This window comes from Frieseomelitta varia, unplaced genomic scaffold, assembly GCF_011392965.1.
Source record: "Frieseomelitta varia isolate USP_RPSP 00005682 unplaced genomic scaffold, Fvar_1.2 scaffold_511, whole genome shotgun sequence".
In the NCBI taxonomy this organism is placed as follows: Eukaryota; Metazoa; Arthropoda; class Insecta; order Hymenoptera; family Apidae; genus Frieseomelitta; species Frieseomelitta varia.
Genome location: NW_025110270.1, coordinates 35,150 through 51,326, shown reverse-complemented (window position 1 = coordinate 51,326; position 16,177 = coordinate 35,150). Strand labels below are relative to the sequence as shown.

Below are 16,177 nucleotides of genomic sequence, written 5' to 3'. Positions count from 1 at the left end.
GTTTTCTTGAACGTTTTCTTCATCTTCGTGCCATCTACAGTACGATTGTACACACAAGAATGAGAATTTGGTGAGAAATCGAAACCTGTCGAAGCAACGTGACGCTTCGAGAAAAACGTTTCCCTTGTTACTCGAGTACGCGAGTAACGCGCATTCGAACGTGCCAAAGTGGATTTGACGCGGTTGCTTTTCTGTTTTGAATTTACAGTAAATCGCGGCGTAATTTTGTAAACGGCGATCGGCACTCGATGGCTGTCGATGTCGTCGAGCCATCGGGCGTGTAACGCGTTCGTTTCGACAGCAAACAAAACGAAGCACGAACGTGGCTGTTTCGTTGTCGGGTGCTAGCGCGAAAACAGGCAGGACAGCTTACCTACCAGCAACGTTTCCCTGTCACGTGTATAAACGAGCATTTGTACACGAATATATATTTTAAACATATATACGTATATGCCGCGCTGCAGCATACGATAAACGTCCCTAAAATAAAATAGCTATCTCGGGCCGACAGATAAACCGGTAATATGTTTCAGGAGTAAATGGCCGGATCCTGATAAACACAAGTTATGCGCTTACGCGCAATGTCTTTTCGGTCGTCCAATAAATTAAAGCCCTTTCCCCCTCCACTTCTTCGTCCCCTTCGCGTCTCTTCCTTTCGCTCCGAACGAACGAACGAACGAACGAAAACCCAGAGGCCGTGAAGAGGGTGTTAGTATGATTATAATTTATTCTTGATTAGCATTAATCCTCCCGGACTTCTGTCTCCGTTTTTCTCTCTTTCGACGTTAACTTCTCCTCCCGCGTGGCTTTTATTAGGCCATCGGTCCGGCCGTAACTTACACTTATGATTATTAACGCCGACAGATTTATCGGAGATTGGCACGAAAATCTGAAACGTAAAACGGGGAACGGCGCATAAATACAATTCAGGCTGTGCGTGAAAGTATGCATGTAGGTACATGCATGCGTATCTCGCGAGTCCAAGCTATCCGTCGCCATCTTTCTCTATGGATGTTGCCAGAACGCTCTCGGCAGCTGCATAATGATACGTGATGCATGATCAATCAAGTTCTTATCCGCTTTGTTTTCGTTCCTTTTGTTTTTTTTTCCTTTTTCTTTTTTTTCTTTTCTTCTTTCCTCCAAAGGTTGCTTTTGAATTATTATACGCGGAGCAGATGATAATCTTTTCTCCTGAGAAATATGTAGTTCAATTTGTACATTTTATTACGCAAGAACGAGTTACCATTCGTTTGCGTTTGTAGACGTTTGTCACGGTGTAATAACTCATTTCGTTATTTATTCAGCGAAACGTCATTCCGCGTAATTACGGTATTAATTGTAAGAAGTGGCCGATCGCTATCGACGTTTTGCATTTGGCCGGGCGATATTAACAGCCAAGAAGCCAGTATTAACCGCGGCAAGAAAAAGCATTAATAACTGCGTGCGTCAAGATGTCACTGGGGTATAATTAATGGACGTTACATTGACTTGATTGCTCGCGATGAATAACGAACGTATTACTTCTGGATATGTACGACTAAATGATACACTTACTTCTCGCGTATAACGTTTAACGATTTGCGAAAATCAAAATCACGCGACACGCCTTTTGGCAGAAGCCTTGCAGATTTATATATTTAAAATTGCTCAACCAAATATGATAAATAATATCGTAATTTTCTGGCATTGTAACATGTTACAGCCGAGGAGAAAAAAATTTCGTTTTGCGTGAAGACTAGATTTTTTTAAATAAGAATCGATGATTCCATCGCGGCTGAATAAACAATAAAACGCTGGCGAAAGTGAAAAGAATTTAATATCCAGGTGTTGTTTAAAGAAAGAAAGAAAAAAAAAAAAAAGAAATTTCCAACGTACATATATACGAGAAATAGGAGCATATTGCTTTCCGAGCAAGTCCCCAAATTTATCCAACCGTTACAGGCGTTAATCGAAACGCAAACGCACGTATTTTCGCACGTGTGCGGAATCTCTAGCTGTAAACAGACACGCGTACATATTTCGTGCGTGTATGTCCGCTCTCGAGACGAAACGACATTAGCCACTCTTATCCATTCAAACAAAATGTCAAAGTGCCAGATGATAATGCGGGGAAGATAAATCAAGCATGCTGAAAAGATGACGGTGATAAATGTAAAGCCGTCTGCCAGGCGGCCCCGGAGATAGTTACCGAGATACACGACGAGTCGTGACTGATGGCGATGTCGTGAGATGTGGTATCATAATAATTCATAAAGGCCGAGGCCAGAGGCTTAATCGCTGATTAATGAAAGGACAGACTTGTCCCGATCTCGTTCTTCCTTTTTCTCGTTCTACTTCTCTTTCCTCCTCTTCTCTCTCTCTCTCTCTCTCTCTCTACGCTGTAGTTTCCTCCTCTCCCTTTGCCCCTTTTTCTTCTTCTCCTTCTTCGTCTTCTTCTGCTTCTCCTTCTTCGTTGTCAACAGTGCTGCCGCCTGACGTATGTATATGTACTATGTACCAACGGAGCGAGACGAGTAATCCGACATGTGTTCGTTCGGGCGATAGAACCAATTAATGTTGCGGCGGCGACGTTGCCCCGTCGAGTCCATAATTCACCGAGCAACCCTCCTTCCACGGGATTCCTCGACGCAACTCCGAATCTAGAAAGAGGTTGCCCAAAGTCATTCGTGAAACTTCCACGCTACCCAACCGCTTCCGTAATACTATTTCGCGCGAAACACATTTCCGTTTCTTCTCTCGTTTCAGAATCTACGAATCACTCCCGGAGTTTATTAATAACATTTGACGTGAGTAAGAGGGAATTTTGTACGTTTCATAAAGTTTCAACTGCATTTGTTGTTGTTGAGTCAAATTTCGCTCCAGTTATATCCCACGAAATCAATTCTAACCTAAAAATTACTCGAACCAATGAACTCGTATTGCATTCAAACTTTAATTATATGAACTATTTGTTCTTCCGTGAGTTCGTACGAGTTAAGTGGAAGAATGGTTTATTTCATACGCATAAATCAAAAGATATTGCTACCTTAAATTAAACGCGGCTTATTTACGAATCGGTTGATGATTTTTGTAGTTCTGTATCTTTTAATTTGGAAACAGTCCGGCTCCATTGTGAAAATCATCATTTACTCAGTTTACTTTGGTGTGTCGTAAACTGTCGTGAATATAGATTCTTCGGTGTATAAATTATTTATTTTATCGGTGGATTATAATAAAACTAAAAAATGAACATTTCGCGCACGTGCGCAGATATTTATAACTTGGCCTGCACGTATCGAATTAAATATAGATAAAATTCATTTTACATCATTGCAACATGTAAATACATCTGTTTCTTTTTTTCTTTTTTTACAGAAAACTAGCATCGAATTAATTCTAAATGGTCCAAGGTGTAAGATTTTCATCAACAAGTGAAACTGCAGACACAGTGAGTACTTGCTAATTCTTTAAAAAGCAAATAGTCTAAGAAAGCATGCTCCTTTCGAGCAAATCTTTAAATTTATTATTCTATCTCGCGTTGAAGTATTTCTAATGTTGTCTTTAAATGTGCTGTGAAAACGTAGAATAAAATTGATGTCTTTTAACGCGCGTGTGCCACGTACAAGTAACGTTTAATCTCTGGCGATTGTTATTGTTTGAAAGAATTACAGCAAAGAAAGATAACAGCTTTACCGACTATATAGTGGCCACGTATTTACCGCCATCTAAAGCGATCCTCAACCAACTTGCAATTGGAATTTCCATTCTGTTTAAATTAATTCAATGCCACTTAGAACCTTGTGAACTTTACCTTAACTGAAACGATTAGTTTCTCTGCGTGAAAATTTTCCTGATATTCCGCGTCGTTGAATCACAGGCAATACTCCTTTCCATTTAGTTTTGCTGTCAATTATTTTTCGTTGAAATTGTGGGTATTTCATGAGAATATAAATAATGAATAATCAGTCCACTAGCACTTGACAGCGTCATTATCATTAATGAATGACTTGTAAAATGAACGTGATTGAAAGTAACAAAAATGCGTACAACACTTGAGAGAAATAATTGGAAACCATTATTATATAATTTACCATTTAAGAAATCAAATAGCCACGTTCAACGTATTAACCATTCACGGTATGTGGCTGTTTGATTTCTTAAATGGTAAATAAGTTAATAAATAAAACAACGTGTCTGCATCTATGAGAAGGGAGAAACTTTACAACGCGTGCGTGTCATAATTTCTCCCTGAAATTGAGCGAAACAATTTTAAATCCAGACAAATACGTCGGGTGCTATTTTATGCAATAACGAGATTTCTTAATTAACTGAATGGCGCGTTGATTGGAATTAATTGATCGACGCTGTTGTAGAGCTAACAGTACTTGAGCACAGCTTCAAAGGAACGCCGCCGTTCGTTATACAAGTAATTATACGTGCCAGCCTCATTACGCTATGCACATTGTTTCTTACTTATTAAATGCCTAACGCTTAGGCATTCCGCGGACAGAGAGATTCAAGAATCTTGCACTCTTTATTACTCGTATCGTATCGTATCGTGTCGGTGTAAATTGATTTAATTAAATATCTTTGTACGTTACGCTCAGTTGGTGATTTAGTGCTACAGCGCAGTTCTTCTTTTTCCTTCTTTGCTTGTTTTTTCTTTCTTTCTTGTTTTTCTTCTTTTTTTTTTTTTCTTTCTTTCTTCCCGCGTCTTCAAACCTCTAACAAGGAAACGCGCGTGCAATAACACGAAAACAAGATTAATGTGCCGTTTACTTTTGCCGGATGTTTCATTTCCGACTTTGTTGAAACAACGTCGTTGCACGCCTCGGACTAACCGTTCAACAAAATACCAGAGACACCGAAACGAATTGCGTTTCGACGTTCGCGTTTATTAGAAGTTCAGTCATCGTCGAGGAAATTACACGCGAAATGTAATGTAACGAGTGTTTCCTGTTTTTGCTAATTTATCGGGGATCAACCGCCGCCGAAGTCATTTATTTCTCACCGTGAAAAATATAATCGGAGCTCGCCTGGCCTCCCCGCCGTCAAATTTTCGTCACGGGTGTTACACGCGTGGACACCTTCTACGTGCGTAAATTCAACAGCAGCTTATCGCCGTTCAAGATCTCCCCTGGCCCCGCGAAACAGTCGCCAAACGGATGTAGAAACGGAGCGATGGAGATTCACCTACATTCTTCACGTTTGCCGCGCGAGCAGCGATTTATTGCTAGTTATTCGCGCGTTTACGTGTTCGCGCGACCGAAACAATCTCGGTATTCCTCGGTCTGACTGATGACCGACGTACTGCGGAATTTCTGAGCATCCATTGTCTTTGGGCCTAAGCGTTCTTAATCTTCGGTCTTCCAACGATTTGCCAGCGAGAACTTGTGAACCTGAAAGAGGTTCTCAATTGTTGAGAAATACTTGCGATAGATTTGAAGTTTAGCGGTTTCGTTCTTGCATGCAACTCGGTGTAATTTGAAAGTATCAGCGCATACTTGCTTAGGGTGTTATAAAACTAGAGAAGAGCAGAGAGAGAGAGAGAAAGGAGGTGAACAGCAGGAGGGATGGAGGGGAAGGCGAATAAAACGCAGGGCTGCGTGCCTGCCGGTAATCACGCGTCGGGATAAAGTTATTCCGGGGCATAAATAACCGACATGTCTGGAATAAGGCATTAATTTATGTTATTTATCGCCCATTACGCAGCAAAGAAACATTCGCATGGGAAATAATGTATCATTCTCAACACGCGTCTGCGGCGAACTCGGGGAATTGAGAATGATTCAGAATGCCAACGAACGGACGAACGAAGCCTGCACGTATGTACATGGTGTGCTCTCTAAGAACCGACAGAGGTAATGTTCCGTGTATACGAGGCTGCATACATCGTACAGATTATTCCTTCAGTTGCGTAACTACGCAGGTTGAAGCGCGTTTACGATCCGAACGAGCCGCCGAAAATTTCCGCACATCGCCGAGCGACATTGGCGATTTTCGAACGTTCTCCTTTTCACTTTTGCGCAACCGACTCGTAAATATTAATTACGTCGCGACGAAGGACGATCATCAAGCCCTTAACCCCTTGCGCTGGCAAGTGGTACCGCGGACCATAACGAGTGACCGTGCCGTATACAATTATTCGTCGCTTTCTTTTCGAACTCGTCGGTACGACATCACTGGATAGAAATTATTGACAAGTAATAAATTTATTACTTGTTTTATACCCATTTTGTTTTACTTAAATATAGTTGAAAGTGAAAAAATATATTACCTTTTTGGAGGTTAACCTCATACGCTAGTCCGCGGACCATAACGAGTGACCGTGCACAATTATTTGTCGCTTTCTTCTTCTATTGAACGTCGGTATGATATTGCTGGATAGAAATTATTGACAAGTAATAAATTTATTACTGGTCCTGTTTTGACCTATTTTGTTTTACTTAAATATAGTTGAAACTGAAAAAAAAATATTACCATTTTGGAACCTTTTTGGAGGTTAACCTTTTGTCCTGGTCACTGGTACGCGGACCGTGCCGTATACAATTATTCGTCGCTTTCTTTTCGAACTCGTCGGTACGACATCACTGGATAGAAATTATTGACAAGTAATCAATTTATTGCTTGTTTTGTACCTATTTTGTTTTACTTAAATATAGTTGAAACTGAAAAAAAAATATTACCATTTTGGAACCTTTTTGGAGGTTAACCCCTTGCGCTGGCAAGTGGTCCGCGGACCATAACTTATCGTATACAATAATTCGTCGCTTTCTTTTTGAACTCGTCGGTATGACATTACTGGATAGAAATTATTGACAAGTAATAAATTTATTACTTGTTTTGTACCTATTTTGTTTTACTTAAATATAGTTGAAACTGAAAAAAAATATTACCATTTTGGATTCTTTTTGGAGGTTAACCCCTTGCGCTGGCAAGTGGTCCGCGGACCATAACGAGTGACCTTATCGTATACAATAATTCGTCGCTTTCTTTTTGAACTCGTCGGTATGACATCACTGGATAGAAATTATTGACAAGTAATAAATTTATTACTTGTTTTGTACCTATTTTGTTTTACTTAAATATAGTTGAAACTGAAAAATATATTACCATTTTGGATATTATCTTTTTCGAGGTTAACCTCTTGCGCTGGCAAGTGGTTCGCGGACCATAACGAGTGACCGAATCGTGCACAATTATTTGTCTTCTTTTATTGAACTCGTCGGTATGATATCGCTGGATAGAAATTATTAAGAATTAATAAACTTATCATTTATTTTGCCTGGGTTACATTTAAATATACTTGAAACTGAGGAAATGTTGCAATTTGGGACGAAAAAATTCTCGACGTGCGTGGCAGCGTTATTCCAAGATTCTGATTCAATCTACACCTCCTATTTTTCCCTTCGTCGTAAAATTCGGATGACGTCCAATAACAACGTCCAACTTGGTAATTGCCAAGACATCGTTCAATCGAGACGATTAATTTCCTGTTTTTCACATCGTTACGTCCGCGCGGTGAGATTAATTTAAATGTAATTACTCGCCATCTATCGTTCTCTCGCGATTACTCTCGCGTAATTCTTGCAATTTAAACGAGGCCACGAAAATGGAGTAAGTTTGAAACGACGAGGCAGCGCTAGGAGTTTGAGAATTTGATATGTGGTTTGAAATTGAAGTTACAAACATCTTTCTCTCCAGCGCATCCTCGAAATTCTTTCAGGATCCTTTCGAGATCTGCACCCTCAAACACGTGTTTTTCAATTGTAATTCCTCCGACTTCACATCGGATTCAACGCAGCTCACCGCGATTCACTGAACGTCGGTCGTCGATTTTTCCTGGTTTTCGCGATAATTCTGCTTGATCTTGCGCCAAGTTCGCTCGAATATTTGCTAAGAATATTTACTCCACGAGACACTCGTGGCCTCGAAGTTCAAGCTCGAATTAATATTTCAAAGTCAGAATCATCTTTATACGGTGCCGGTGATTATGAAATTGGCCTAAGTCATATAGTTCTCGTTTCGAGATGTTTGCATTTGAATAAATTTTCAAAAAAATATTCCACTTGTATCTTTTTTCTTTTTATCGACAATGGTCAATGTTGAAGCGGTGAAAACTACCCTCAAAACCCTGTTGGGGTTGCGAAACCTATTTTGTTAAATATCTCGAAAATTATTGAAAATATCGTTTTTGTGTAAATTAACGAAATTATTAAATTTAATGGTGTATACCGTTCTGCAAAAACACCTTCTGTTTAAACAATATATAAAAAACATCGTATTTTTGATAGTTTTAAGGTTTTTCCAAGTAAATGTTAACAAATTTTCTTGAATATTTATTTATAAATACTATATATTGGTGGATAGAATGGTACCTTGATTTTTTTCATTATAAAAAATTCTTTCTCGGCGTTGGACCCGCAAAGCAAGGTGTAACATGGAAGTGTTTTCTGCTCGCAAATGTATGTATTAAAATTACTTAATAATAAATTAATATACTTTGTATATATAATTATATAATTATATATAATAATAATAAATATATATTAATAAATATATTAATAAATTAATAACATATATATATATAATAAATATTATATATAATTAATACAAATTAACGTACATTAGTTCTGATAAAAGTTGATTTTTTATTCTTCAGTACTTACCGCTGTTTTTCAAGACATGTTCAATCACTCGCTGTAATCATCGCAATCGCGATACTCCTCGAAGAAGTGCTGTGAGCACAAATGTTTTTTTTTTTTTTTTACACCACTTTCATAATTACCGGGGCACGTGCAAAGCGACGAAACGTGTTTAACAAATACGCGTCAACGGGCGTGCATTTTGGTGCGAGCAGCGTGCGATAAAATGAACGACACGGGTCGGACCATCGACAAGGGCAAAATATCGCAGAGACATTAAACGGGCTGGCAATTTGCGGAAGAATCGTCCGGACAGTCGGGAGTGGTTTATTGAAACAAGTTCAACAGGTACCGGCCACGGTCGAAACGCACCGCGCGATTTACAATTTACGCTAATGGCGCGTCGAGTAGGCGTACCGTAGTTTTCGTTTGGCCCGCGACAACGAAGGATCGAATCACGTTTTGCCGTGATCTATCGGCGAGGGCCGCGTAACGCGCGCGCTCGCGCGGCTGATTTATTCGCGTCTTACGTGCCGCGACGTCGCGACGTCGCACGCCAAATTGAATTTCATAATCCAATGCAAACGGATTTACGCGGGACCTGTGCTCTGTGACTTAAAAACGCCGCGGAAGGTCGTAACTCGTAATAAGCGAGATATTACCATAAAGCTCGAGGAGGAGCAGGGGAAGGGTAATGTTGAGAAACGTTTTCTGGCGACGTGCATTTCCTTTTCTGTTCACGATCGAACTGCGGTCACCATCGTACGTACCCTTGTATGCGGCTTGCAATTATTCAACAAACTTATAAGTACCGGTGTCACGTAAAGCCGTAACCCGCGAATGTGTTGGCTTTACTTCGTCGTCCGATGTGAAAGAATGGTATCAAGGACAGGGACGAAAACGATTTCTGGTGCACGCGATACGTCTGCAACGTATCGGGCACGACGTGATAATATCAATGTAAATAAGGACACACACACACACACACACTTTGGAATGTTCTTTTTCGCAAATTATGCATGGTTTTGAAAAAACTTTTCCAACGTTTCTACGTTCGTTCGATCGAGAGATTATGTTGCGGCAAGGTGCTGGGACATTTTTCACAAACGGCCTCGTAGCGCTTATATTAATATGATTGATCGAAACAATGCTGCTACAGTATAGTTATCAAACAGAGATACGACTGAAACTAAGTATAAAAAGATTTAAAAAGATTTCATATGTTAGATCCTCAATTTTTTTTTTTTTTTTCTTTGTTTTATTAAACGTTTCAACTCTTCGGGGCAACGTATTAACACTGGAACTACTAGAAAAGTGGTGAGAATGATCAATTTATAATTTTCTATATTTCGTATATTTATGACAGTATGTTTTTAGACATTCGAATGATTTCTAATAAAATATGTTAATAGAAGATGTTGCATATGTTAATAGAAGATGTTCTTTGTTGTATTATTAACTTTCTCTTGTACTTTGCGCTAGTAACTGGTTCGCGGACCATAACGAGTGACCAAACCGTATATCGCTGGATAGAAATTACTAAGAAGTAATAAATTTATTATTTGTTTTTCCTGGGTTGTATTATTTCAATATACTTAAAACTGAGGAAATATTGCAATCTTGGGCCAAATATTCTCGACGTGCGTGTCATTCCAGGGCAAGAGGGTAAATTCTTTTGCTTACGAATATTATACTTTAATCGTTAAGAATAATTCAATGAACAATTTCGTCTGAAAGATTTTGTTCCAGTAAAATTGTTTCGCTTGTAACGCAGGATTAAATGTCAATTCAATAATCATTAACGTAATTTGTCGGACAAGTATTGAAGAAAATAGATGTAGAGTACATATGAAGATGCAAATATTTTCGCATAAATTCCGCGCAACGCCAGTTCAATGAAATCTACTTCGGGGAACGTTCACGTCCACTTCAAAATTGAACGTCAAATCCCGACGCGAGTCAATTAAATGAAACTGTGAGATACGCAAGTCACAGCGACACACACACACACACACACACACACACACACACACCTATAATAAACGTACGCGAGCCACGCGTAAAACTTCGTCCTTTACGCGTAATTCTTTGCGGTCAGGCTCAATACGGTGGTGTCTTTCCAACCTCAATTTATAGTTTTATACCTGCGGTAGGAGAGAAGAAGAGATACCTAATAGACAAGATTTACTACGGCACGCCCGTCTCAATTGCGGAACAAATTTATCTTCCCTGTGGTCAGCAGCCTTCCCACCGCTTCCTAGCCTCAATCTTGGTTCCGCTCCTCGTGAAATATTGGCTTACCCCCGAACTCGAAAGTTACTTGACAAACGAATCGATGTACGGCTGGGAGAAGGGAGGGGCAGGGAGGGGAGACGATTCCGGTGGGATTCCAGGCCCTGTAAACTTTCCCGCTTCAGAATGTTCCGGGGGAAAAGGAAAACTCTCACTTTCCTCCTTTTTCTTCTTTTCTTTTCCTTTCGTTTTCCCCTCTCCTCAACCTTTGACCGGACAGCATCTTTATATATGTAAACTACGCCAGCTCCGCCCCTGTCTCCGACGTCCAATTAATCCGACGATCTAACAGCTTCGGTGTTTATTTGTTTTAGGATACGTTTGCACCGTACTAACGAACCTTTTTGTAAAATTTCTCGTTCATTTAGTCGTTCGTCTGATCGAGCTACAGCTAGGATTGTAAAAATTATTTACAATTATTGAATTATTGATTATTTTGATTTACAAGCGAATTAACGCGTTTCCTACCGGCGAGTTTGGGAAGAAATGCCTTCAGATACGAGTCACTATTACTTTTTACATGTTAACAGTTATATAAAAATCGTATTATTTTTTTAATGCACATAATCCAATTATATGTTCTATATTTTGTGTTTTGTATATTATATGTTAATATTTATTATATATTATATTTTAATTTATAATTTATAATTGTATATTTTAATATTTATTATACATTATATTTTAATTTATAATTTATAATTGTATATTATATTTTAATATTTATTATATATTATATTTTAATTTATATTTTATAATTCATAATTTTATATTACATTTTAATATTTATTATATATTATATTTTAATGCACGTAATTTTGGTGTACATAACATATATTTATTTTTGATTATATCTTCATGTACAAACCAAACGTTCTACGATGCTTTGGAACGTTTGTAATTACTTTCATTCGTAAAAATAACGTTTTTCGAAGATTAGGCCCAGTCAGTGACGCACAGGCGTCAATAAAAAATGCATTAAGTTTCTTTTCTTAATGTTCTGAAAATTGCGTTTTCGTCAATTTTCGTGACAAATGAATTTCTTTTAATGTAGTGAACTAATGGCATAATTAAGCGTCATTATTGACACACGATGTGAAAATCAACTCTTTCTTATTATCATACTAGCGAATGCTTCTAGAACTTGCTATCTTTATAATGAATTCTCAATTTTTTAAACTGAGAGTGCCACTCGTCAAGTGAGCAACTCACATATATTCATATATTTTCCAATTATAATAGATCTCACTTTTTTATAGTACTTTTGTAGTTTTTTTTTTTAACAGTGAAAAATATAATTGATAACTTAATGACAATGAAAACTTATCGACGAAAAACATAATTTTCGTAAAAAAAGATCTCTGAAACTTGGTTTTAGTTTAAAGTTTAAAAACGTGAAGTCTTAATTTTATCTAATAGGGGAGGATACTTTCTCCTCAAAAATTATAAAAATTCAAACCTGCGTGAAAACACTAAAAAAATTTTTCGCGATTAAATCCATCATGGATTTTAAACATCAAAGCCTGCTCTTTACAACGTTCTCTTAAAATTCGCATAACTATTTTATCGAGCGTTGAATATTGAAGTTAAACGACAAAATCCAAAGAAAACCTATTTCTTCGAACAGGACAAATTTACGATTGTTGAAATAGACCAAATGGCTTTAAGATGAGAACAATGGGTCGGGCGACCTTGCTTTACAAAATTTAAATTATCAACAGTTTATCATTCTCGTTCCTGCAATTACTATATATCTTAAAGTCACGTTACACATTTTTATCCAATTGAAAATGAAAGTTCCTTAATCATTCAAACAAAATTTCGTTTCATAAATCGTTCGTAGTTTCGAGCGGAAGAAAAAAGAAATCTCAGCTGTGATTCTTACATAAATTTATCGAAACAGATTGAAATGCTGTGGTTATGAAGAAATAAATTTTCAGAGCAACGACACAGAGTAATTCAATTTAGGAAACCATTTCCCTAATTCAGACCAAATTGCCTCAAATCGAGTCACGTTTATTTCTCGTTGTATTGTACCTACACGCGTAAAAATTTTCGCCAAATTACACGCAAATTGCTCGCGGCTCTAACCCAAGGCTGATGGATAATTGCGTTCTGCATTTTAGAAATGTAACAGTTACTTATCAACGCTTTGCTGATTTACTATCAACTCAAATAATAATTACAATAATCTAAAACACACGGTGCATTATTAGAGTAGTTCGTAGATAGCGTAAAAAAAAAAAAAAAAAAAAAAAAAAAAAAAAAAAAGGTTTTCCTTTTTTTTTCACCCAAAAAAAAAAAAAAAAAAAAAAACGAAAGAGAATGTTTCTCTCAGATCCAGACAAGACTAAAACGGTTACGTTGATTTTGCAGGTTTCGCTTAGCGAAGGTACCAATGATTCCGACAGCTACGCGGTCAGAGTAACATCCGGTGATGCATGCTGGACGCTGCAACGATCTTACGATAATTTTGTTATGTTTGACAAGCAGCTGCATCGCTGCATATTCGACAGGAAGTTCTCATCTTTGACAAAGCTTCCAGACACACGGCCAAAAAACACCTGTGATATACTGAGGGACTATTTGAACCGGTTCTCCCAGTTAAATCATGAAGGCCTAAATTGCGGTCCTGTGTTAAATTGGCTGCAGCTAGATAACAGGGGAAGAAGAATCCTCGTGCCAGAGTCCGATTCATGCCCCATTAATACACCTGCAGTAGCCGCGGCTTATGCAGTCAGACCTTACGTGGCTCAGGCACCGGATGAAATCTCCTTTCAGGTATTCATTCTCCATTCCTCTCCTTCGAAAGGGAATTTCGAATGCAACAGCATTCCGTGCGAGTGGACTGCGGATTTTTATTCGTTTGTTGTGTAATCTCACAGTGGAAACAATGCATGGGACTGTGATCACAAAGTGCAGAGTAACAAGGAACATACAAAATGACACATTTATAACTTTACTCGTGTAATACATAGTACATTTGGTGTAATTTAATGATCATTGTATTGTAAATGGAAATGTTCAATATTAATATTTATACATTTGTAATTTGCACATTGTAAATTGATAGTCGTTGTCAAAAGTGATAGGGGAACAATCTAGTTGTAATATTGTAGTGGCTAAATTCTTTCGTCAATTGAAGATTCTTGACAATAGAGGAGTAAATTGTTTCTAATGAAACGTGACTTGGCTTCTCAGCTCTATAGCTTCTTATCATATATGTAATCTATCTCTGTCTGGTTAGTAACTTTTTTTGTAAACGTGTAAATATAACATAATTAGTATAAAAATGTTAATTCCTATAAATATCTACAATCTGCTAGTAAGAGTAAAGAAAAAACGAAGGAAATTAGCAAGTATACAGTATAATCCCTATCGTGAGATTTATTTAGTAGATTAAATAAATTATTACATTTAAATATATCTAGTATAATATAAAAGTATTAATTTGAATAAATATCTGCAGTCTGCTAATAAGAATTTGACTAGTAAAAACAAAAAGAAAAAAAATTAACAAAATTAATTTTAATTAATTAGAAATAAATATGTCCAATGTAATATAATACAAAAGTATTGATTTGAATAAATATCTACAGTCTGCTAATAAGAATTTGACTAGCAAAAACAAAAAGAAAAAAAAATGAACAAAATTGATTTGAATAAATATCTACAGTTTGCTAATAAGAATTTGACTAGTAAAAACGAAATGAACAAAATTGATTTGAATAAATATCTACAGTCTGCTAATAAGAATTTGACTAGCAAAAACAAAAAGAAAAAAAAGAACAAAATTGATTTGAATAAATATCTACAGTTTGCTAATAAGAATTTGACTAGTAAAAACAAAATGAACAAAATTGATTTGAATAAATATCTACAGTCTGCTAATAAGAATTTGACTAGTAAAAACAAAATGAACAAAATTAATTTTAATTAATTAGAAATAAATATGTCCAATGTAATATAATACAAAAGTATTAATTTGAATAAATATCTACAGTCTGCTAATAAGAATTTGACTAGTAAAAGCAAAAAGAAAAAAAAATGAACAAAATTGATTTCAATTAATTAGAAATAAATATGTCCAGTATAATATAACACAAAAGTATTGATTTGAATAAATATCTACAGTCTACTCTACAAGAATTTGTAAGAGCCAGTAAAAAGAAAGAGGAAAGAAGGAACCAAAATTTTGATTTTAACATGGGGATATTGATAAATTTCAGGTCGGGGACATGATTTCCGTAATAGATATGCCTCCTCCAGGGGAAAGTACATGGTGGCGTGGGAAGCACGGATTTGCAGTCGGTTTTTTCCCAGCCGAATGTGTGGCTGTGATCGGAGATAAAGTACCACGGCATCTGACCGTGTCAACGACAGTTAGATCGAAGTTACCCGTGAAACCGGTGCTTAGAAAGCACGGGAAGTTAATCGCCTTTTTCAGATCGTTTATACTGAATAGACCGTCTAGAAGACGATTGAAGCAGTCAGGGATTCTGAAGGAACGTGTATTTGGTTGTGATTTAGGGGAACATCTCTTAAATTCTGGTCAAGATGGTATATATACATATATATTATATATACATATATACAGGGTGTTTCGTAACTTGTGGAAGCTGATTGTACGCCTAAAAATAATGAAAAAAAGTCATACAAACGTATGTCCTATCTGTCTTCGTTTATGAGACATAATGAATTTTATAAACAGAGCAAACTCTAGTAAGCTCTAGTTTTATCTGGGATGATATATTCAATTTTCAGAATAACCATAATTGGGATGAAGAACACCCACATATTATTCTGCATTCAAGACATCAACACTAGTTTAGTTTAAATGGGCAGGAGTAATTGATAAATTTTTAATTGGACCTTTCTTTGCTTGATGGGAAACTAACAGGCACAAAGTACGTTGATTTTTTGAGCACGTGTTTACACGAAATATTAGAGGAAGTTCCAGTCGATATTAGANCCAGTGATATCATATCGACGAATTCAAAAAGAAAGCGACGAATTATTGTATACGGTTCGGTCACTCGTTATGGTCCGCAATTAGCTACCTGCGCAAGGAGTTAATCTCTTGCAATATTTTCTCACAATCAGCTTTGAGTATATTGAAATACAACCCAGGCAAAACAAATAATAAATTTATTACCTCTTGGTAATTTGTATCCAGTGATATATCGATGAATTATTGTGTACGGTTTGGTCACTCGTTATGGTCCGCAATCAGTTACTAGCGCAAAAGGTTAAGTTTACAG

General features: G+C 37.0%; 1 protein-coding gene across 1 annotated transcript; it reads left to right on the top strand.

Moving 5' to 3' along the window:
• The first annotated feature begins 13,206 nt into the window (after positions 1–13,206).
• On the top strand, positions 13,207–15,743 carry LOC122533245 (rho GTPase-activating protein 32-like). The gene is made up of 4 exons (XM_043662755.1): positions 13,207–13,697; positions 15,146–15,476; positions 15,628–15,638; positions 15,681–15,743. Exons 1-4 carry the CDS (start codon positions 13,242–13,244, stop codon positions 15,741–15,743), a joined length of 861 nt encoding a protein of 286 aa, XP_043518690.1. The 5' UTR covers positions 13,207–13,241.
• Positions 15,744–16,177: the final 434 nt, after the last annotated feature.

What these genes read in the sequence shown, in the direction of transcription:
- LOC122533245 (XM_043662755.1), top strand. Translation starts at nt 13,242, where the DNA reads ATGTTTCTCTCAGATCCAGACAAGACTAAAACGGTTACGTTGATTTTG. An exon ending in CGGATGAAATCTCCTTTCAG is followed by an intron (nt 13,698 to 15,145) that starts GTATTCATTCTC and finishes GATAAATTTCAG; the next exon opens with GTCGGGGACATGATTTCCGT.